We start from the raw sequence: 22,238 nt of genomic DNA, 5'->3' as shown, positions 1-22,238 counted from the left end.
GGAATGTTAAGACAATGTACATGTCCCGGTGGCATTAACGGCGATCATATATGCGTCCCTCATCTCTCTTTCTGGGACTTGAAGTACATGAATGTAATGTAGTGCATAAAATATTGACAACCAGCTGCTCCTGGCTTTGCCTTTATGCGCATTACGACAGGCTTCATTAGTCAAAATGTCCCGAGTGGGGGGGCGGGGGATTTTCCAAGTGTCCACCGAATGATAGTTTTACATACCGGGTATGTCAGAACGGATCCAGGACGTGTGTCACAAATGATATAATTCAAACGAGTACTACAGACTGAGTTTGCCGGCGTTAATGTCGGCCAGACGTTGAAGCAATACATCTATGAAGAAATCCTTTGGGTTTTGTTTCATTCAGAACATAAGAAGAGGAACATAACATGGCTGAGCATCTGACAGTTCCTGGTCATGAAGAACAACACCATGCTGGATAAAGCTACCTTCTCTGCTAACCTGGCCCGGTGAGTCTTCCTGATTTTTAACATTCGTGCAAGACAGGAAAAGGACTTCATTAAAAAAAAAAAAAAATGTACTCAGTGTTTATGGTGATGAGTGACAGATGGGAAAGTAGCAGGGGTGAGTCATTTTTATGTGTGATTCAAACTATGTTGCATACATAAGAGTGTACAAAGGAGTTTGAAGTTGTGTAACTGTTGATTGCTTTTCTGTGTGCCATCAAGTTTCACGGTCAGTTGGATGGTCATTATCACATTTTTCCTCGTTGTCATCAGTGGTATCCTGCTGTTGTAGCATAAAAAAAGAGATTAAGAAAAATAAAAGGCTAAACAGATTTTGGTGTTTGGGGTTTCATTTGAGAAAGTTGAGGACTTGAATTTTGAACATTACAGTCTGCAAATGTAAAAAGTATTTTATACTGCAGTTTTTATATATATGAAAGTAGACGTAGATTTTGCGGAACTATATGAACATAATTCTCATTAGATCGTGTTATCGAGATATCGTAGGTTTTTGATCGTTGCAGCCATGATTGATGCTTTTAGCAATCGGCAATTAAACCCCAGCGATCAGAGTGTAAAATGGGAGGGAGAGATGGGAGCAGCCCCCTCCTCCCCCTCCAACCAAAACCCTCCTTCTCGTCTCGTCAGCCAGGAAAGGCTTCACTCAGCTGGGGTGCGTTTCGCCCCGGGCTGGGCTCACTGGTGGAGGTTAACTCCAGCATAAATAAGCATCTTTGGACTCATTACAGGGATTAGAGAGTAATTCGCCTGCGAGGAAGAAGACGACTGCCTGGGTTTTGGTACAGTTTACGACAGTCTTATGGGGGCAAGGGCCCCGGAGATTACGAGTGGGGAAGAGATGGAGAGGCAAGCAAAAGAGAGAAGGGCCGAGGGAGAAGTGAGGCTAGCTGTCAAGTGTGCCAGTGTGTGAGTCAATCCAAGCCCCCGGCCGCCCCCTTGATCTCCAGGATGTTGGGGTGCTGTGAAAATGGATAATGGGAGTTAGAACGACCAGGCCTGTCTCCAGAGAAGTGTGATGATTGTTATAACTTTCCCTCATCTCCCTCCTCCACTTAACTGAATAAACACCCAAGAGAAAGCCCTAAATCAATTTTAATGATGTTGAAATACAATTTAGGCACAGAATACACAACAAATGCTAATTTGGCCATGATGAGAGGCATCAGAAATTCCTCCCATTATTTATTCAGCTGACTTTCTGCATTTTTCATCAGAACAAATATTCCCATTTCAACAAACACACACTCGGAGCATAAATCAACACATTCTTCGATGAAATATATGCTCTGTGGCATTCTCTGTCCGGTACGTCAAAGACAAATACTTCTGTCCAAAGTCCAGCCAGAGAAAATGTGGACTGTCAATACACGTGTACTGTACATACATTAAACATAGACAGTTAATGTGTGTTCAGAAAAGATAGACATCATAAAATTGTCAAGTCAAACAGGAGGACCACACACACACACCATTAGATTATTCCCAGTCCAAGAAATTAATCCACCCTTAATATAGAATTAATATGTGAAAATACATCATTATATTATGAAACTTGTTTGTAGTGATTTTTCAGGTCCCTGGAAAAAAAAATCTCAAATTTGTTCCTCAAAGAAAAATATTGCTATTCTTTCATCTAATGCTCGACAAACATCTCCACTTTGGCAGGCTCCAGTTGTATTGCCTCTGTCCCACATTTGGGACAGACGACACCATTGTTTGCAATGCTGTGACTTTTGATACAGTAATAGCAGAAAACATGTGGACAACCAACTGTATGAGGCATGGTTGGCCACTCGCCACACAGTGCGCACTCTTGCCACGCCCTCTCTTTACCTCCCACGCCATCCCCGCTACTTCTGTCTCCCCCGAGCACCATGGAATAAATGCTAGCTTTCAGTTTGCTTGTGTTGATGAGTGGCAAAAGAAAAATGAGGAACTCTGCAAAACCGTGCCACAGCAGTTCCCGATTCATGTACTGGTATGTAATGTCCTGGGTCACGTTAGGCTTGCTAAAAACTACCTTAGCGCCAATCATCCGTTCAGCCAAGACTGGGTGGTGACCTTTCCTGAGGAACACAAGAAAGTTGAAGAGGCTTGCAAGACGGGCAACACCTGAGATGATAGTCAGGGAATTGCGGAGGGCTTTTTGGAATCCTTCAGAAACGGAAGGTCCCGAAGTCAAACCGAGGCACAGTCGAAAGTTATGGGATCGTTCTTGAAGCCAACGAGGAACTACGGATAGCAGAAGCAGAGCCAACTTCTGCCTGTGGGACAGAGCCTTGTAGAGGTTAGATGAGGTGGAGGTGTTGTGGTAGCGTAGGCTCAGTAAAGACTGGCCAACTGTGGTGCTGTCAGGGTATAGAGTGAACCTCCACAGGAGCAACTGGAGCAAAGCCTTCAGTTCGGGCTCCAGAGGGGTGAGAAGGCCCGGGCGGAAATTCTGGAAGCAAGTGGAGAACTGAGTCCATAGCAGCTGCTCGAGGGATGAATCGAGCTCCAGAGCATCTAGCTGGCTGATTCGCAGGACAGGGATCAGTGGGTCAGAAGTGGTGATAGATCCGTCTCCCTGGGCGCCTTGATTTTCTTTAGCTGACAAAAAATATAACCAACAAAAATGCAAATTAGGGCTGTGCAATTATTTGAAATACAATTACGATTTTTTTTAAATTTGAAACAGATTTATTTGAAATCTTTTGTTTGGTTGAAAATAAACGACATATAGCATTTCAAGATGTCTTAATATTTTTACAGTTAACATTTGTTTTGCTTGGCATAAAAAACCAAAAAGATAATTTGAATAATTGTCATTCACAGAGACACCAGAGAAGCCTTTGGGTTGATTGTGGGTATGCAACATGCCCAAATGATTATTCAAGGGTAGTAAATTGAGTGCAGAAAACTTTGCATGACTTGATAGCATTATCATACCAGCATCACTGTTGCGGATCTATTTAGGATGCAACGCTTGTGAAAGTACCCAAACTAGTACAGAACAACTTGAGGGCCCTTGAGGTGAAGGCCATCTTGTTTGGAAGGTTATTTTCTCCTCCAACATAGGGAGGGAAATCACGTTTCACATTTAAAAGCCATCCTTAATGCAACCTTTGAGCTGTGCAATGCAAAGGAACTGGCTAGGGAGGGGTCTTCGTTTCCCTTCAGTGTATAAACACACACACACACACACACAATCCAAGAAACACACACGGCGAAGCCCGGGGCTCCTGATGCCTGCACCCTCTGGAGATAGGAGTGTGTATACAAATCACATCACGAGGGATTAGGCTAACGGCACAGTCTCTGGTACACCGTAAACATCTGCCAAATGTGGAACAATCTTCCACTCCCCGGAGTCAACTCCATATGGGATCGCGCCATTGTGACGTTTGGGCTATTTTGTGCGGCAAACCGCTCTCGGTAGCCTCGGTTTTTATCTGGCCCTTTTTTCCTCAGCCGAAAAGTAATACAGAGACAGAGCAATGGAGTGACGGAGTGAGCGAGAGAGAGGCCCTTTTTGACAGTGGCTTTTGTGTCTCGCTGAACAGGATTTGTCAGGAGGCTTTTGAGATTTCACTGGGGTAAATATGGCACTTTTGACAGAAAGAGAGGGAGATGATGGTCACTTTGGAAGGCTCAGAGGTGGGGAGGAAAAAAAAAAAAAAAAAAGATCTAACGTAATGTGTGGCTATGGTTGGCTCCTGTCTGTGTATTCATGATGTTTCAATGGCCGGAGGATTCGCAAAGTCAGAATTAGCAAATCAATGGGGGAAAAACTGGAGTGAATTTGTGTTGGAAGTAAGCAGGTGTGACAAATTCATTCAGTTGAATTTGAAAGGCTGCCATGTTTAGTGACGAGAACCGCGCCTGTGACGGTAAAGGGGTTTGGATTTAAAAAAAAAAAAGTAGCCTCCGAGTGTGTACTAACCAATAAACAGGCTCCATTTGTTTAGCTTAATCTTAAAGTTTTGCCTTGATGTGGGGAAAAAAATGTGCAGATTATGTGCCGTGCCTGTGCGCGGACTATTTACTGTATGTTTGTCAAAAGTAGCCTTGATCTATGCAGTCGCGAAGTTAATCTATCAGTCCGTCGCTATACACACACACACATGGAGCCAGGTGCTGAAAATCCCCATCACAGCATCAACAACAGCACTCCCGGGAGGAGTAAACCCAGCCGGGTCCAATATTCTTTTCAAAGCCTTTTATCGAGCAGTTTACAAGTTATGAATGAATATGTTTTATTTGGAGAAACACTGTATTGACAGCCACCTATCAATAGTAATGTGACTATTGTCAAGGGTCTGTCAATATTAATGTAATTATGATGTAGTGGGATCCGAGGGATAACGCCGAGTCGGGGGGCCAAGTTACATCTCCGGCCCACTGCCATATCAATAGCTGGGATTGCTATTGACAGTTTCCTTTCAGACTTGCAGCTCTTGCCAGATATATAACTAGCAGACACTTCAGTCAATGGTGTGGTGCCTATAAAAATTAAGCATTTGAATTTACAGGGCTTATACTGTAGACAGCTGGAAATCCATGTTTCTTGTGTAGTCAAAAGTCACATACCGTATCAGAGAACAAGGCTTGGGAATCCTGTGTAGCAGAACGTGGAAGAGTACAAAACTCACACGTGCGTGCGTGTGGTCTATTTACTTAGTAATTCCCTTGAGGGCGAGGCAGGCAATACAGACATACAACGCCATCCCTCACAGAGTCACAAAGCCAGGTGGAAAAGTTCAAGGATGCAAAACAAGACACACACACACACACACACACACACACACACACACACACACACACACACAAAAGAGGAAATTAATCAATCTTAAAACTTCTTTTCTGGCAAGGATGTAATCAAACCTTTTTCAAAGCATTTAGGTTATTTTGATTCAGGCATGATGAGACTTGTCCCCCCCCACCACCACCACCACTCTGGACAAAAGATGAGCAGAGAGACTCAAGGCTGAATGGCGTGGCTTACTGACAAGTGACAAGCAATCAAGCAGGGAACACAGTGCAACATTGCCACAAGCGAAATGGGGGCTATGACCGGTGTGACGAAGGCGGACGCCGGGCAACAGAAGCCTCGCAGCTGCCCCGGTCTGCTTCAAGAAAAATGAAGCTACAAAAGGACAGATTCAAAAGACAGATATGTCAGACAAGGCATCGAGAAACCTCCGGCTGTGACGGGGGTGCTACTCTTTACTGATACAGTGAAAGAGGAAGAAAACTGGGGGCAAAATAGCCAAGGAAGAAATGCACAATGTCCATAGAAGCTGACCTTGAGACTCACGGTCACAATGAAGGAGGAGGGAACATTCCTGAAGCATATTTGCCACCACCACTTTCTTCTTGCCCTTGGTTTTGATTTCTCGGGAGGGGATTAGGGTGTTAAGAATAGAGGGTTAAAGAAAAGGTGAAAGCGTTTTATTTGACTACAGTACACAAATGCAGCAAAGCGTCATGATAATTGGGTGCCACCATCTGGCTCCATTTTCGATGGATGCTTTTTCATTAGCAAGACCAGGGACTACTAAATACAGTTTCTTGTCATCCCCAAATTAAAGATGCCATTCCATGCAGGGTGGTTTTGAACTTTATTCTGACTACTGACACAGCATTAATTCGAAATGACCAATACAAAGGCAAGAATAACAGCGTGCAATGGGGGGAAAAAAAAGGGGGCATTGGCTATGGTTGTTAGTGTCAAAATGGATTGAACACAATAGTGCGCCGTTTTCCAATTTTCCAGCTTCAATTTCTCTGGTTTATGTAAATCAATTTGCGTGAAAGCTGGAGTGAATCAAACCTATTTTTCCGAGCACTTTGGACAATCATCCCTGCCCGCTTTATTGCCCTTCTTTGGCCAGGAAGGCTTGTGGCCCTATTAGCCAAGAGCTGATAATGTCCTGGCGATGAAAACAAATGAGGACGTCAAATTTAGAACTTTTAAAAGAGTGATGTCATACGGCAGACCAAATGCATTGGGCAAACGCCAAGATTACCCTGGGCGATAAGCAGACTAATTGTTATGAGTCTGTTTCATGAAAAATGAATGTGTGCAAATGGGGTCGTGTCTGTGTATTCACACACTTATGCTCTATCAAGACGCCTCTCTTTCTCTAATACTCCAAAAAGTTTTATCTTTACTTAATCTGGTATACTCAGACGGTAAATTATTAAGTAGCATTAAGTAATTGCATGGGTAAGAAGGTAGAGCATGCTAAGTGGCGTAAATGTCAAAACTATCACAATTTATTTATTCCTCATTCACTGTCAGGCGAGTAAAAATAAATAAATAAATTGATGTCTATTGTTGTCAATGACAGTGAATGAGTTTATCAAGTACATCCTTTCTAAGGGCAATTAATTTAATTCCCGAGTATATTAAACATTGGCAAATTTGGCATTGATATATGCAGCAATAAATCAAATATCTTAGATTCAGATAAAAAAAAAAAAAACATTGCACAAATCTTTAGACATAAAACACGCAATGAAATATCTGTAGTGGTAGTTAAATGAGATGTCTCCTTCAGAATGTCCTTTTTAACACAAGGCGGGTTATTAGGGAAACATTCTTTTTTGGGGGCAATTGCTACGGCCTTCTTAAAATCTGCAACACTTTTTTTAGATGCTTGTTTCTCGAGTGTTGAATAGCCTTCCTCTAAAAACTCTCGCCGTGTTCTTTGTTCCCATCTGAAGAAATTGGGTTGTTTTGAATGTGCTGAGGTTTGTTGTGTTGCAATTTTTGTTATAAAAATGCATCATACCATCTTGTTGGCATACACGAGCATTTTACGCAGCATGGCCCCAGATTAAGATTATAATGCAATTCAACTGGAATGACACATTGTACGTAAACAACAAAATACCTTAACTTCATTTATGTTAATCTTGCGTGGCATGTGTTTTTCCATGCGGTCCTCACTCCACCGTCTTAATTTTTTGGGCATCCATCAGGTCTCAAAAACCCTAAATCTGATCTATTTTGATAATAAGGAAAGAGCATTATTAGATAATCACAGAGGGGATTAGTCTATGTGAAAGCAGCACATTTAAAGCCACTGGATGGAAAAGAAAAACAAAAAAACAGATATAACCACTGGACAGATAAGAGTAGAGGAGAAAGATGAAGTGAATAGTTCAAGGAAATCAATGAGATCAACTTAGTCTTAAATGTAGATGTCGGAGGCGTTGATCCCTGGCATTGATTATTTAGTAGAAGAACATGAATCAGATCGAGGCGTGTGACCTTCTGGAAGTAATGCAGGCAGTGCCGAAGTTTCATGTTGGTGCATCTTGCATACATTAAATCGAGTGGTAGTAATCGTGATAGTCTCAGTCATCTTGCAAGCAATAAAACAAAACAAAAACAAACATCTGTAAATTTGACACGAATGACAACGACGTACGGCACGCGACATTCGACAGATCGTGACAGCACTACATTTTGATGCAATAATAATAATTAATAATAAAAAAAAAACTCGTTTCCGAGTTGCAGGGGGAAAATATTTACCCATTTCGCTGCACGGTGATTCTGACAGGCAACACCGTGTACTTCCGGGAGTCAAACGTAGATCCCGCCCCGCAAATGAAACGGATCAATTGTGTAAGGATACGTCACAAATACGTAACACATAGCCAATCGGGTCATGAAACGTCACGTAGTGGTGAACTGTATTGGGAGAGCGCACCCTTAAAAATAAAATTTATTGTAGTCTTTCTTTCTGTTGTGGAAACCGCACACAGAGACCATTTTACATGACAATGCAAACTAACTGCAAGATCTTTCCTTAGTGAAGGCGAAAACACTCATTCGCTTTCAGCTCCACGAAAGCCCAGCACATCATTGTAAAAGAGTGCAATCAGGAGCAGAAAAAGTATTCAAAACGACAAATGGAAAAGATTTTTTTTTTAAGAAAAAAAGCAAGCGATGGTTTTAACTCTGCATTGTTACAGGTGCAAGGTGCACACAGGAATTACAACCCTATTGAAATAACTTTTATTGGAACTCATAACGCTGGTTGAGGTGTTTGGAATTGGACGTTGACGTAATGATGCAGGTGAGACGACCTGAGACACTTTTTTTTTTTTTTTTTTACATTTGCACTGTCCTCGTTGAAATTTGTGTCTCATTATTGAGCGCTGAATTGTGATATTTAAAGTAACTCAAATATGCATGTCACGTGATTTTTTTGGTGAATGAAGGTAGTGCATTGCAATATTGCAATATAAACAAAGAAGCTTTTCCACACATTGAAGTCGCTACAATATTATTTTGAGATAAAAGCAGCAAGAGCACTAAACATTCTCACAGAATGACCTGCATTTTTTGTAGCATCATTTACTTCCATCAATTATTGTTATTTTGTTATCTATCGTACATCCAATCAAAATCAAAGAACATCCACTTCCTTCCCCATGACATGGTCATAAGGAAATGGCCTCTGTTCTGTCAGACAAATAGCAGGAGGAAGTCAAGAGGCCACTTTCATAAAGCTATGGCAATTGTAACAGGTGGCAAATTGCATTAGGTTTCAATCTAAGTGGCACAGATCAGCAACACTGATCTTAAGTCATATTTAAAAAAAAAAAAAAAAAAAAAAGCAAGCTCTCTAATCATCAGGATTGTCATGTGACATTTAGCGACAGAATGTAGTCTGTGTGAGTTGGGCTGTGCATCAACTTAAATGTAACAAGGTTTTAGAGACAGCTTTTGGTCTGCCGGGCCCATTCGAGGGCCTTCTTAACGAGGTTATGTATTTAGAACCCCGGCAGCTCTCTTGTCCTGAAGGCTGATGTGAACGCTTTATCATAAAGCTTGTCCACTGAAAAATTCAATCCACTGCAGGTTCAGCAGGGCATACTTTCATCAAAATACCCGAAAGATCAAGAGTTGTATCTACCATATTCCCTTGATTGCAGAAATTAACAAAGAAAGATACATTTTGCCTGGCCAGTCGCAAGTCAGCCTTTTGTTAAATTGACAATAGTGGGTGAATTGTTTGGTCATCTTTTCTTCGGGTTGAATGTTCACGGAAGCCAGCGGCTTTCTTTTGGCTTTTATAATGAAGGCATTTTGAATTTGATGAGATAGTAGAATAAATCAAATTAGTCAAGTTGTAAAATTGGTGGAAAATGATGTCACAGTATGAACCTGGTTGCTTTCTTGATCTTTTGTAGCATATATGGAGGATCTTAAACAAAAAGGTAATACTTGGTGGACCTTCACATTTCTTATAAAAGACTTTTTTTAACAGATCTCTTATTAGATCTCATTATCTGGCACCCCTGTTATGCACAGCTGTTTGTTTATCTTATCTCTAGGCTTTTGTTTTGGCTGCCAGCAAACATTTGAAACATTAATGCCAATTCAATACCCCCTCTTGCACACGATAAAAGTAGGGCAGTCATTATGTCAAGAAACCAGCAAAGTCCTTCTAACAACAAGCCTGTGGTTATTATGATGCATTATTCAATAATACAGAGGAGGTACGAGTGGCATTAGCTTTGCACTCCTAGAGCTTAATAATGCATTTTTCTTTCACCTTTTCCTTCTAATGCTAGATTTACAGGATGTTTCTGATGGCAGCCTCATTTGGCATTTTGCACTCTATAAGCAAGTTTTCTAGCGAGACCTACAAAACTTTAATATGGAACACAGTATTTTGTCCATGGTGGCTTGAAGTGTGATTGACATGTCCGCCGGGAATATGATGTAAAATAGAGCAAGCAAAGTACTGGTCTTGTAGCTCAAATGATTAGAAGGTGATAGATTGTCGGTAAGAACTAAAAAAGTTAACTGTCCTCTGAAGATATCAAGTAGCCTTCAAAAGAGACTACTAGAATCGATGCACAGGTCAGCTACACGATTTAGAGTTTATATATAAATATATATTTTGGAAATCAATTTTATTTTTTTCAATTCTATTTTATTATATTTATGGAGACTTTTCGGATGATCTTGTCTTGATTTTGTACGTGGAAATGTTGTTACAGTCTATTATCCAGCACATGCAAGTACTTTATCTGCTTTTGTGGTGGTCAGAAAGGGTAGCGTTTAGTCCTCTCTATACAATTTGTAAAGGTCACTATAATACAATGCACTACATTTCTTTGCTTTCCATTTTCACCTCTTTATGGTCGTCTTTGGTGCATTTCCTGAATAGGCTGCATGATAAACATGTTTACATTGTAAAAGACATTCCTACTTAGAGAAATAATGACCAAGAGCTTATTCTTGCTGCCGTGGAGTAGACGAAGACAAAATTGCAGAACTTATTAAATGACATTTTCCTGTGTTCAAAATAAAAATCCTTTTGTCTATTCGGTTAGATGGCAGAACAGTTTTGGTATTGATCGTGACAAAAAGAGGAGCTCGGGGCAGCTGAAGTGAATGGCGAAGCATTTCCATTGTGTTGACTCATTTTCAATCTCCATTTTCACCCAACTTGTTCTTGATGCCTATTAATGCTTCTTTCGATGTTTTCACTCTCTCAATTGGTACAAAACAAACGGAGTCACTCACACACCAGTCTATTATACTCATCCAGGGACAATAGTGTATGACTGCTCTGATGTCTATAATGTGAAATCCAATCAAATGAAGAGCATTTAGAGCTACTTAAGGACCTTTCCAGCATGTAAACAATGCAATGAACTCTGTAATAGGAGCTTGGCTAGCATCTGATTGAATTGTCCTGTAAGGTCTTGTTGACGTACAATGGGGTAATTGTCAATGTACTGTACAGAATTTCTGGACTCATAATTACATGACATTTAGGTTTTTGTATTCTGTGCATTAGGTAGCTGTGAATGCTCTGTTGTTTATTGGTTCTATGGAAAAGAAGGTGATTGTAGGAATAATAGAGGCTTGCGTCAGACGCTACGGTAATTTGAAAACAACAATGTAAAGCTGAACCAAAGCTGTTATTTGTCTGTTGGGACCATCTATCAACACCTACCATTGAAAACACTCCTTCATGCTGTTTGTTCTATCATTCTTTCTTTTTGTTTCTTTCTCTCCAGTGATGTCAATGTATTTATTTTTGCACCTGTACTTGCACATATGGTGAAAAGGGCACTGATTCAAATTCGAGGCGTACAGTTCATAATGACCTCAAAATACCATACAATGTTACCTGTATGGCAGGAATTTTTCAGCATTCAATGTGGAGGAATGACTTCAAATAGGCACTCATAATTGTGCACAATGTCGTTGACGGCGATCAATAGAAGCTGTTTGAGTGAGATTAAAGTTCATGTAGTGCAATTTTGCAAGCTTTTGAACATTGGAACCTATTTAGTCTTTGGGTAACCAATGTAATATTAATACTGTATGCGCAAAAAACAGTATTTGTATTGATGAAGTCAAAGTGAGATGTAATTTCAGGTGTATGCTATGGATTAAAAACTTGTGCAAACATTATTTTGCTTAAGCCCACGCATTACGTATACCTGCTGAAGTGGCAGCTGCTTGAATGGAAAAGAAACAGATGTGCGAGAGTGCTGGTAGTCAAGGGGCTGTGGTGGTTGATTATGCTAATGTTTTTCTTAATGATGTTGCTGTGAGTGATAATTGATCATTTTCATGACTATATTAACTCCAATATCCCACCATGGTCAGAGCGATTCCAACCCCCACTATACCGCACAACACACTCGCTCACACACCCACACACAATTCTTTCACTGTACAGTAATGACGCCTCCCTTTGAGCCTTGAAATAATTAACTAATTAGCTTAATTAAAATCAATATATTTGCCGATACCAGTGTGGACGTTTCAGGAATGCTGTCTCTATCTGCAGTCGAAGGAGTTTTTTTTTTAAAACGAATGGGGTGAGGGGTTTAATAAGTTCATCCGTTTTTATTAAGTAAGGCAGAGTTTGGACATTGCAATGCTTGATATTTAACTATTGGAGAGCAATGAGTTAATCAAGCAAAATTATGAAATGAAAGACAAGAAAAGGTGAAGATTCAAATGAGAGTGAGAGACTGAGAAAGGTTCCTAATGCTGATTTATGAGTGCTTGGCGGTCTTTAGCTGAAATAAATGGCTTGTGGGAGTGGCCGCAGCATTACTCCCTGTACAGGATACTAAGTGCATTGTAAGGTCAGCCATAAGGCCAAACTTACATATGTACTGCTCTGACCTCGTAAACCTTGGTTAATATATCAGCCACAGAATGGAACTTTAACTAGTGCATCTGAAACACTCTTTGCTGAATTATTCTTCTGTAATGCTTATAAGATTAAACGATTTAGCTGGCACATTTCTTGGGAAAGATTTGGTTACCTCTGTAACTGACATAAAAACAGACACACACACGCACGTTTCTGCTTTTGTTTAGTTTTTTTTCCTCCGTTGGTTGCTTTCAGTTGACCTCCAAACAAAAGGCATGAAGAAGAGCGGAAAAATGAAATGATTGTGTAAATGGATGGCTATTTTCAGATAGAGAAAGAAACAAGAAGAGATGAGAGGGTGAGGGGCAAGGAGAAGGGAAAGGAAGAGACAGGAGGATATTACAAGGTTGGACGCTGCTATGACCGGAATAGAAATAAAGGCTAAATGGAAGAAAATTACACACTGACAGTAGAAGAACGTAAAGTATGTCCATGAATGATTGTTGTGATTTCTTGCTTTCTTTATTCATCAAAGCACCATCAGTTTCAGTTGATCCACACCTACAATATGTAGATCCTGGATTGAATTCATTGCTAGACTTCAGCAAATTGTCAATTTGTGATACCAATAATGATTAATGTGCAGCAATTAGTATTATTAGTGGTAGCAGTAGTAGTTGTTTGATTCACTATAGTTGCAATCTAGTACAATTCCACATTATTTATGATTGCCAAGTCCAATCAGATCCATTTGCATTTTTTTTTTATACATAACTGTACAAAAAGATATTTATGGGATGCAACCAATATTCAATTGTCCACTACTGCTGATATAAAATGGAACTATAATCTTTTATTTCCTCACATTTTTTGCATCATTTTGTTAAACAGAAAACAAAAACAATCCTGTCACAAACAAATGGGTTTATGGTAGCTCTAACATTCGTTGGACTCATTACCACGGGCAGCAGGATTTTTCATAAGACTGCGACACATGTGCAGTTGCGCACCATGATCCATAATGAGACCTTATTCCGGACACCCGGGCCGTGCTGCCTGTAAATTCTATCCGTCACTCTGCACGTACATACTTAATCAGCTAATGTTGTTTTATTCCTAGTTATTAATTTGCTCCCTTTTGTGATTTATCTAAAGTGCTCTGCATCACAATAATATTTTGTCTCCTTTCCAGTTGAGAGCAGCAGAGCATTAGAGGAGGCAGTGTGCTTATTCATGTACTTAAGGGATTGCATCTGTAATGAATTGACTAGCTGTTTAGGCCACCCTTCGTTGCCTACTACTCACCTTAATAATGTAAGCGGGTCATAACTCCTTCTAACCCAAACGGAGAAAGGTATGCTTATAAAGACATGCACATATTCATTCAATACTTCTATATTAGCCGCTGACCTCTATGTGTGCTGGGTCCTCTCAGTGCAGCTGCATTGGAAATATCCATTTTTATGTTTTGTGTCTGGCAAGAAGCGCAAGGGTCTCTTTTAAGATTTATTTCAATTCTTGCATTTAATTTTCAGTTTTTTTTTTCTTAGGTTATGGCCTTGTAGCAAAAAAAAAAAAAAAAGATTGAATAAACAGTAGGCTGAATTAATCATTTGAAATATATCATGTAATTCAAAATTGTAAGAAATGTACTGTCTGACTGACAGCGGTAAAGCATGAAGTGATGCATGTCAGATTTGAAATACTTTTAAATATTGTCTTTAGCTTTTGTTCAGTTCAGAGTTTAGTCTGACTCTCATCTCGATGTGGTTTGCACAAATTCATTTTTAAAATGCTATCGTTTGTAAGTTTCTCGTAAAATACCTGTGGAAACAATTTGCACACATACGCATACAAGTAATGCACAAAAACACACGTGCGCACACACACGCACACACATGTTGACCAATGAGTCATTGCTGTCGGTATCGATTTCCTTTTCTCCGAATGACCCCTGTCACCGCAACGATAGAGTGCCTGATATTTCACCAGTATCGCAACGAGTCTGCCTCTTTTTCACACACTCCATCACTTCATAATATTTTTCATTTCACTTTTTTTTTCCTGTGATTATTAGCTTGTGGCGTTGGGCTAAAAGATTGGCAACACTTTGTGTCCGTCAGACAATGCAACACTTCTCTCACTACCAATTAGAAATTCTTAGGTCCCCACTGCTGACACAGACACATGAAAAAGCAATCCCCTACCCGGAGAAGCCAAAATCCTTCTGTGAGAATGTCTTGTGGACAAATAAGATTTTCTTTCCAGAAAAAACTGGGATGCATACATTTGTATCTTGTCCTTCTCACACGATCATCCTGTTGCCGCTGTGATCAAGATGCTAAATTAGAGGAGTAAGGACAGGGGCAGTGCAGTTTACACCTCCAATCCCAGCGTGTGCTGTCAAGCTTGATTGCACTTTACAACACCGGAGAAAATCACATCCATTTCCCTAAAATGAGCAGAATTACTTCAGTATGTCAGAGGAGCTGACTTACAACGTGAAGTCTGGTGGTTTTGGCACAGATGCCTCGAGGTTGAGCCGAGGACTTTGTGACTGGATCGATTTGTTAGACAGTCCCCAAAAGTATGTATTCTCTTCAGGCGCTCCGGTGTGTTAACTTTATGAGAAACTAGTAAATACATACATGCATACTAACACAGATCTCCCCGTGTAGCGACAGAGGGGGACAGTCAAGTTGGCCTTAGGGACTGGCTCCGCCTCCTCAGGGAGGCTGAGCTCCACAGCAGATAAGCGCATCAGTACTCCCCCCATGGCAATATGTAATTCCCTAAATGATGTTTCCCACCAGCCTGTAATGCTAGAAAAAAAAAACCTAAAGACTTGCTCTGCCTCTGTTTTTAGACCCCCCTTTGAGAGGGTGATTTTAATAAGTTTCACAGTATACAAAACTTTTCTGGATTCAAATCGTAATGCTCATGCGCTATCATCAGCAGATGAAAATTTAAGCGCATTCTAGAGGGAGAGTAACACGTGGGTAGTTTGACAACCCACAGTGTATAACCAATTAAAGCTGGCAGCCAAATCAGTTTTGTGGTGCACATCAAGTTTGTGGCATTTCTGCCATAGTTGATCCAAAGGGCAGAATGGATTTGCAGTCAGCGACGTGATGGTGGGGCTATTTACATCACACCTTGAGCGCTTTACATATAAAGTAAGTAAGAATAAAATAAATGAAATGAGTAAATCAGGTCTCATGAAATGAAATGACAGGCAGGTTGAAACAGCGGGTGAGTTGTGTATGTGCGTGTGCGTGCGTGCGTGTGTTTCTTGCCACCAGCGTCAACATTAAACACATCAGATTGAAGCCACCCTCTAGGGTGGCATCACTCAGCCAGGTGTGTGTACTTGCGTACGCAGCCGTGTGGTGAAATCCTCAATCTTTTATCTACTTTTCCATTCCCTGTGTTTTTATTTATTTATTTTATTTTTATTTATGTTTTCCGTTCAAATGGTGCACACGACACGCACACAATGATCTATCAATGTATTGATGTGCAAGTGAATGTCATTTTTTTCCCCCCTCTCTCTGCCTCCGTCACATTTTTTATTATTATTTTTTTTTTTTTCTAATTTCCTTTAGTAAACTCTTCCGGAGAGTTTTGTGCTTATCGTGAGTGCTGTGTTGGAAAGTTAGTCAGAGAGAAAAAAAAAAAGCTTTGATTGAATTCATAATGTCACATGGTAAAGGTAGACACATGCATATCTTGTCCCCCCCCCCCCCCCCCCCCCTGACAGGGACCCCCTGACCCCTTGGCGTCACTGATATTTTTAAACTCCAGATATTTAGGTTTCTGTCATTTGCAAGGCCTTAAGTTTTCCATTTTCCGCCATTACCTGCGGCTGCCATGCACCCCTCTCTCTCTCTCTTTCTCTCTCGCTCTCTCTCAGGACAGGATGCGGATATGTCTCTTTTTCTCCATATTGACTTTCCCAGGTCAGGCTCCTCTTCCTTCTATTAGCTCAAGCTAACTGATCAATACCCGACCGACCCTGTGGTAGGCTGCTCGTGTGGGGACTAGCACCAGGATGTCTCCCCATTGTATGATCTCATAACTAATAATCAGATCTTATCCATAATGTTACAGCTGACCTAGCCGCTGCTACAGCAGCTCTAATAACAACGTCAATCAATCATGACTGCTTAAGTGCATGCATACTTCTCAAGAGAGGCCTCATCTCTTCTTTGTGATTCAACGTGTTTTTTTTCCTTCTCGCTGTTTCCCCAGCTGCTTGGTGGTGACGTGCGGTGATGGGTCATGGATAAACAGCTGCCAGGGAAGGAGGGAGCCTGAAAAGTTCATGTAGAAAGATGGAGATCCGTGAAAGACAGAGGGAGCTCCGCAGGGGATCTTCAACAGTTAGGTGTGTAAGGGTGAGATTTGCCATCTATTTCTGTGTGTGTGTGTGTGGCAGCGTGCCAGGCGGTGCCATCTGGCTGCTTGACAGCACTCCTCTCATTAACAAGGAGGTTAATTGCTGTGGCAGCACCCAAGCTGTTTCAAACATCACCCTAGGGAGAGCAAGGCAACAGACCATCTACTTGTTTGTGTGCGCACAGTCATGCGTGCGTGCAAGAGAGAACTCACACACATAAAAGAATAACCTGTTGTGCTTTAACCTTTAAATGTGAAGTGAATAGTGATGTGTGCAATTTTTTGTGTGTGTGTGTGTGCGCATTTGTACGTGCTTGCGCATATATGCCAGTCAATTTGAATGTTTGTGTTCTTATGAATTATGCCCCATTGCTGTAATGGTGTAGAAAAAATTAGGTTTACAAAGCCAATGTCTATAGCCCTGAGGGCAAATGCACACACTCACTCACACACACACATCAACACTAAGACACACACACTCGCATACGGGGCAAGGGCAATGAGGAGCAATTTGCATGTTATTACTGCATATTCATGACAAATTTTGTTAGCTTTCGCCTAATAGGGCCGAGTGACAGGTTGAGAAATCGAGAGCCTGCTTTAATAAAACACAAACGCACACAAGTACACACGCTTAGTCTCTTCTCCGTCACCCAATAATCATCATGACACTAAGTAGGAATCCCCCTTTCATCTTCTGCAATATTGCAGCATTTTTTACCCTCAGATACTTTATTATATATAACAATAGTCACATAGCCTCATTTGTTGGATGCATCATTAGGAACACGCCACGTGACAGCGCACACTCACGCCAGCGGTGGCATCAGTCAACGCCATGACCTTCTGGCATCCCAGTAATGACATTGCCATATGCAAAGCTAATAAACAATGCTTCCAAAAGTCATTTTTTAGGCCAACTCTCACTTTAATCGAGTGAGCGTAACAGGAAGTTTCAAAATTGCATATTGTAATAGAAACTATAAATACCTTTCAAAGTGCCCCTTTGGTTCGCTTCTAGTCGTCAAACATGCCATCGTTATTGCGGTTTTTACATTAGGATTCCCATAAAAAGGCAACAAATATCAAATAGTATTGCATGTACTTCATCTTGATAAAATGAAAAAAAAAAGACATCCATATATAGACATACTAGCTTTATATTACCACTGACTCCATTGCTCATTTTCTTCCTATATTCCTAAATTGGTTTTGCTCAAGTACAAATCTATTAAAATTGCAGCTGAACCTTTTCCCTCCTCTTTCATTCAGTTGAGCAAAATATTTGTATACTTTTTATTATCCTCGAATAAAATGCTCTGCAAAGTGATCACTCAAAACAAGTGCACCTTGTTGTGAACGTCTGACAGAAAACGATAGCGAGGCACATTCTTTGGGCTTGAAACACAAGCAGACTGTAATCTAAAGTCATCTTTGGCTTTCACGCCATTTGACTGAAAAGTTTGTTTTGCAGCTCTCGATGCTCTCTATCCAGACTTGTCACTTTTGTCAAACGCCGTCTTTCCCCCTCGCTGCTTGCTTGGCACCAACGTGCAGACACGCTTGATCAAATACCAGTTTTAACATTTTTAATCTGCGCAAAGTTTCATATGAACAGGCTAGTAAATATCAAATTTGTGTGTGTGTGTGTGTGTGTGTGCGTGAGAGCGCGCATGCGATTGTGCATACCTCTTTATGCCTGTGTGTTTGTGAACTGTGTGATGTTTTTTTTCTTCTCCCCTTTGCCATCTTGGGTGTGTGACAGCTGTCACTGGTGACTTCAGGAGTTTTATGGGCAGAGTTTGCATATTTTTACAGTTGGGACACACACATACACGCCAGTCAGATTCGTTTGACATCATTTGGTGCAACTTTAACATCTTTTTGCGCCTTGTGAATCAACTTGGAACTACATGTAACATTGTATTTGGATTTTGTCAGTCGTGCAATATTTAAAATTGACATCCTCCTTTTCATTATCTTGTTCATATCATATAGAATATTTTGATTCAACTCTTGCAGACATACAGCTCTCTATGATTTGATATTTGAATTATTTTTTATTTATACTTTAGAGAGGTAATTATTTTAACAGTGTTTGTTTTGATTGAGGTTTGCAGTGTTTTTGTAGCTCGACAAGTTGTAACCAAAATATGAATCATTTCCAGCTACCTCAGCTTTAAAAAGTGGACAATGTTTCTTTTGTTACAGTTCTGATTGTCTGGTCCAGAATACTTTTGGTGGAGAAGCGCCAACAACCTGCACACAAAATCAGCATCTCGTGTCTGATGTGACCTGTAAGTCGAGGAAGAATACTTTGCAAAATGAAGAGGTAACTAATTTTGAAATATTTCCAAATAAAATTGTGCAAGTCTAAAGTGATGTCAATAAAAATCGACTTCCTTATAGTTTGAAATTTCAATCTGATGATTTCAAATGTATTTACTCAACAACTTGTTTATTAAAAAAGCCTCATGACAATGAGCTCCCTTCAAAAGCATCCTCGCCTTTAATCTGCCCTTTGAGCCCATCTTCAAAATGTGAAAATTCGTCATCATGCTGTTTTTCTTTGCATGCAGCTGAAATCTGGAACCTTTTAGCCCCAATTAAAACAACTTTACACGCTTAACAATGCAACCAATACAACTTGAATTCCTCGTGCTACTAAATCTTTTCATCTGCATTGAAATGAGTAGCTATCATCTACGCAGTGTTTTCATTCCTTCGCCTACACTATTATCCTGTTGTGTAAGCATGCATGTTTATTTGTTGAGGTATTGCATTCCGCAGCTTGACCTTGTGTCGCCTGTGTCAGTCTGACAAAAAAAACCAACAACACAATAACATTCGTACTAACTGTGCTTCACTACATTATGATTGCAACCTTTTTTTTTTCCCTGTAGCAAATACAAAATATGCATCAAGAACAGGAATCTGGACATAATTTAAAAATACTTCTCATATACGGTCTATGGTGCGGTATTTTAATGTTTCCACATCTTACAGTGTATTTTTCAGCATTTTGCTGTGCAAGAGTAAATAGTCTTTATGTTTATGCTTCTTTTAGGTGGCAAGTCATATGCTTGAACTCCAAATGAAGTTGGCACACTTCCAGAGTGAGATTTCCTGTCTGCAAAGCCTCCAGAAAGACAACATGAAGGAAATTGCTGAGAAAGACCTCAGCATCACTAAACTGCAAGCGAGCATTTTGCTGCTGCGACAGGAGCGTGTCAACACACATGCTCAGGTGGGTAGAAACACACGTCTCATTTTGCTTTACAGGATCGTGCCTTCAATTGATGTTTTAAGGGAATTCCAAATGACCTCATCATTTATTTTCTATATCACAACAGATGGAGGAGATGAGTAGGGCAGACATGCCAAATGTTTAAAAGTGGGCTGAGGGAAGCTGCTATTTAAAATGTGGAGGTGAACGTATTTATACAGCAAGTAGATCCAAAAGCTTTTGCCAAAAATGGATGACAATATGGAAATGAGGCGGCATTAATTCTCCTCAGCATCCCTTGGTTTTAATCGACTTCCAGGAAAAAAATGAGTAACTCCATCATTAACCGAGGGAAGATCATTTGAACTAATTAAAGACTAACATGGTTTTCCAATTAGAAAATTATTTCAACTCGCATCCATGCTTCATCTGCTGTGTGTGGTTGTTATTTTTTTTCCAACTTGCTTTGTATTGAATTTCATTTTTAGACATTATTTACTCAACAATGTGATTTTGTGTTTTTAACCCTTGCAACGCAAATAAAACAACATATTTACATTACTAGCATACACGCGTGAGTGGTAGGAAAAAAACCAGCAAAACACTTCACCTTAATTCAGACCTCAGACACTACCCCTCCCCCCCCTCCTTCCTTCCATCCGCCATCTCGCCACAACGGCTTCAAATTAATCTGCAAAATATTGATTTGAGGAGCACGGGAGTGGTGGGGGAAGTAGGGGTGCACGATTGCGGCCGCATATTAATAAGAACGGGCCGCTCTTCATCTCTCCTCTATACTTTAAGATCCTCATATCTTCATAATTGATTAATGTTCCTTTGTGAAGTGGGAATGAATAATACATTAGTGGGCCTGCTGCACCCTCAGGCTGATGAGAAAATGTTTAATTTCAGTAAATGTAACGCTCCCCTCTCCTTCCCTCGCTTTCATTCTCCCTCTCTGCTTATTTGTGAGTGCTGAAGTTTGTTTGTGAGCTGAACACTGGAGGAGTGTTGTGGATATGCCCCATCCACCACACTGTTGCCTTGAAGGGTATGTTAAGCATCAGAAACAAAAGACAGCAAGTTGTCTTAAAGAAAAAGAAAAAAAGAAAAAAATCGCCCCACGGCTATTTTTTGCACACGTTGCATCAGAATGCATCATTAATTTCTGCTGCATCAGGCGGCAGCAATCAGTGGAAAAGATGCAAGCAACCTGCCACTAACCTCTTTAACAGCTTGGAAAGGTGCTAGTTGGGTGACACGTGCAATGTTATGACTGGCACCGCTCGCTGCTCATCTGGCTGACAGCGCTAATTATGTTAAACAGACGGCTAATGATGATGATGATGATGATGGGGGATTTGAGAGCTTCAGCACTTGTGTGTGTGTGCGTGCGTGTGCGTTTGCTTTGGTAGGCTCAGCGGGGCATCTGGCACCTGATGGCGAGCATCTGTGTACGTTGAAAAGATAAATTATGAAGTGTACACCCACAGGTCCCACTTCATGCCTACTTAGCGCTGCCTCATTTTCATTTGAACGCACAAGGCTTCATCTATGCTCACAAATTGAATAAACAATACTTATCCTTTAACAAGGATCCTAATTAGTTATGCTAATGAGCCCAGATAAGCCAATTAACGTCATGAAGTGGTTTTTATGTATGTGTGCCCGAGAGCATATCAGAGACACTTAAGAAAACACATTTGCCTAATTAGCGTTCATTGACATAGACATGCTTTTATTTATTTATTTTCACATCTTTATTGTTCTGCATTCAAACACATCGTAATAAGCTTTCCACACTCGGAGAAATCATGAATGTGAGGATATATGCACACGTCTGCCCTGCTGCCAGTCTCTGGATCCACATGGACGTGTATATTTTTACAAGTTTTATGGTAGATTAAACAGAGTGTGTATTTTTTCAGTGCGTGTCTGCCTGTTCCATTAGTTTATGTCTTTAGAAGTACAATTGGG

The 22,238-nt window shown here is 40.5% G+C and overlaps 2 protein-coding genes across 8 annotated transcripts in view; one reads left to right on the top strand and one right to left on the bottom strand.

Annotated features, from left to right (window-relative positions):
* LOC147041869 (uncharacterized) overlaps positions 1–22,238 on the top strand; it is a 102,446-nt gene that overhangs the window by 1,725 nt on the left and 78,483 nt on the right. For 5 of the 6 annotated variants that reach the window (XM_085939516.1, XM_085939517.1, XM_085939515.1 and 2 more), the window contains exons 2-5: positions 383–485; positions 16,889–17,024; positions 19,247–19,367; positions 20,103–20,282. In XM_085939516.1, the coding sequence (XP_085795642.1) occupies positions 16,972–17,024; positions 19,247–19,367; positions 20,103–20,282 (354 nt within the window). In that variant the 5' untranslated portion in view covers positions 383–485; positions 16,889–16,971. Of the gene's footprint in view, positions 1–382; positions 486–16,888; positions 17,035–19,246; positions 19,368–20,102; positions 20,283–22,238 lie in introns of all 6 variants that reach the window. The other variant, XM_085939520.1, reaches the window with a different exon arrangement.
* pex2 (peroxisomal biogenesis factor 2) lies at positions 1,656–8,163 on the bottom strand. 2 transcript variants are annotated; one of them, XR_015069169.1, is made up of 3 exons: positions 8,029–8,110; positions 7,382–7,492; positions 2,970–3,092 (listed from the first exon to the last, which is right to left on the bottom strand). XR_015069169.1 is itself a non-coding variant. In XM_085939185.1 (2 exons), the coding sequence occupies exons 1-2, from the start codon at positions 8,030–8,032 to the stop codon at positions 2,137–2,139; spliced, it is 960 nt and encodes a 319-aa protein (XP_085795311.1). In that variant the 5' UTR covers positions 8,033–8,163; the 3' UTR covers positions 1,656–2,136. The 2 variants fall into 2 exon arrangements, 1 of the variants encoding a protein (XP_085795311.1); XM_085939185.1 differs by lacking the exon at positions 7,382–7,492 and having other exon boundaries at positions 1,656–3,092; positions 8,029–8,163.

The sequence above is a fragment of the Syngnathus leptorhynchus genome, chromosome 19 (assembly GCF_054491065.1).
Source record: "Syngnathus leptorhynchus isolate UIUO chromosome 19, UIUO_Slep, whole genome shotgun sequence".
In the NCBI taxonomy this organism is placed as follows: domain Eukaryota; kingdom Metazoa; phylum Chordata; class Actinopteri; order Syngnathiformes; family Syngnathidae; genus Syngnathus; species Syngnathus leptorhynchus.
The sequence above is the reverse complement of the archived record's forward strand: the minus strand, read 5'-3'. Positions and strand labels throughout refer to the sequence as shown.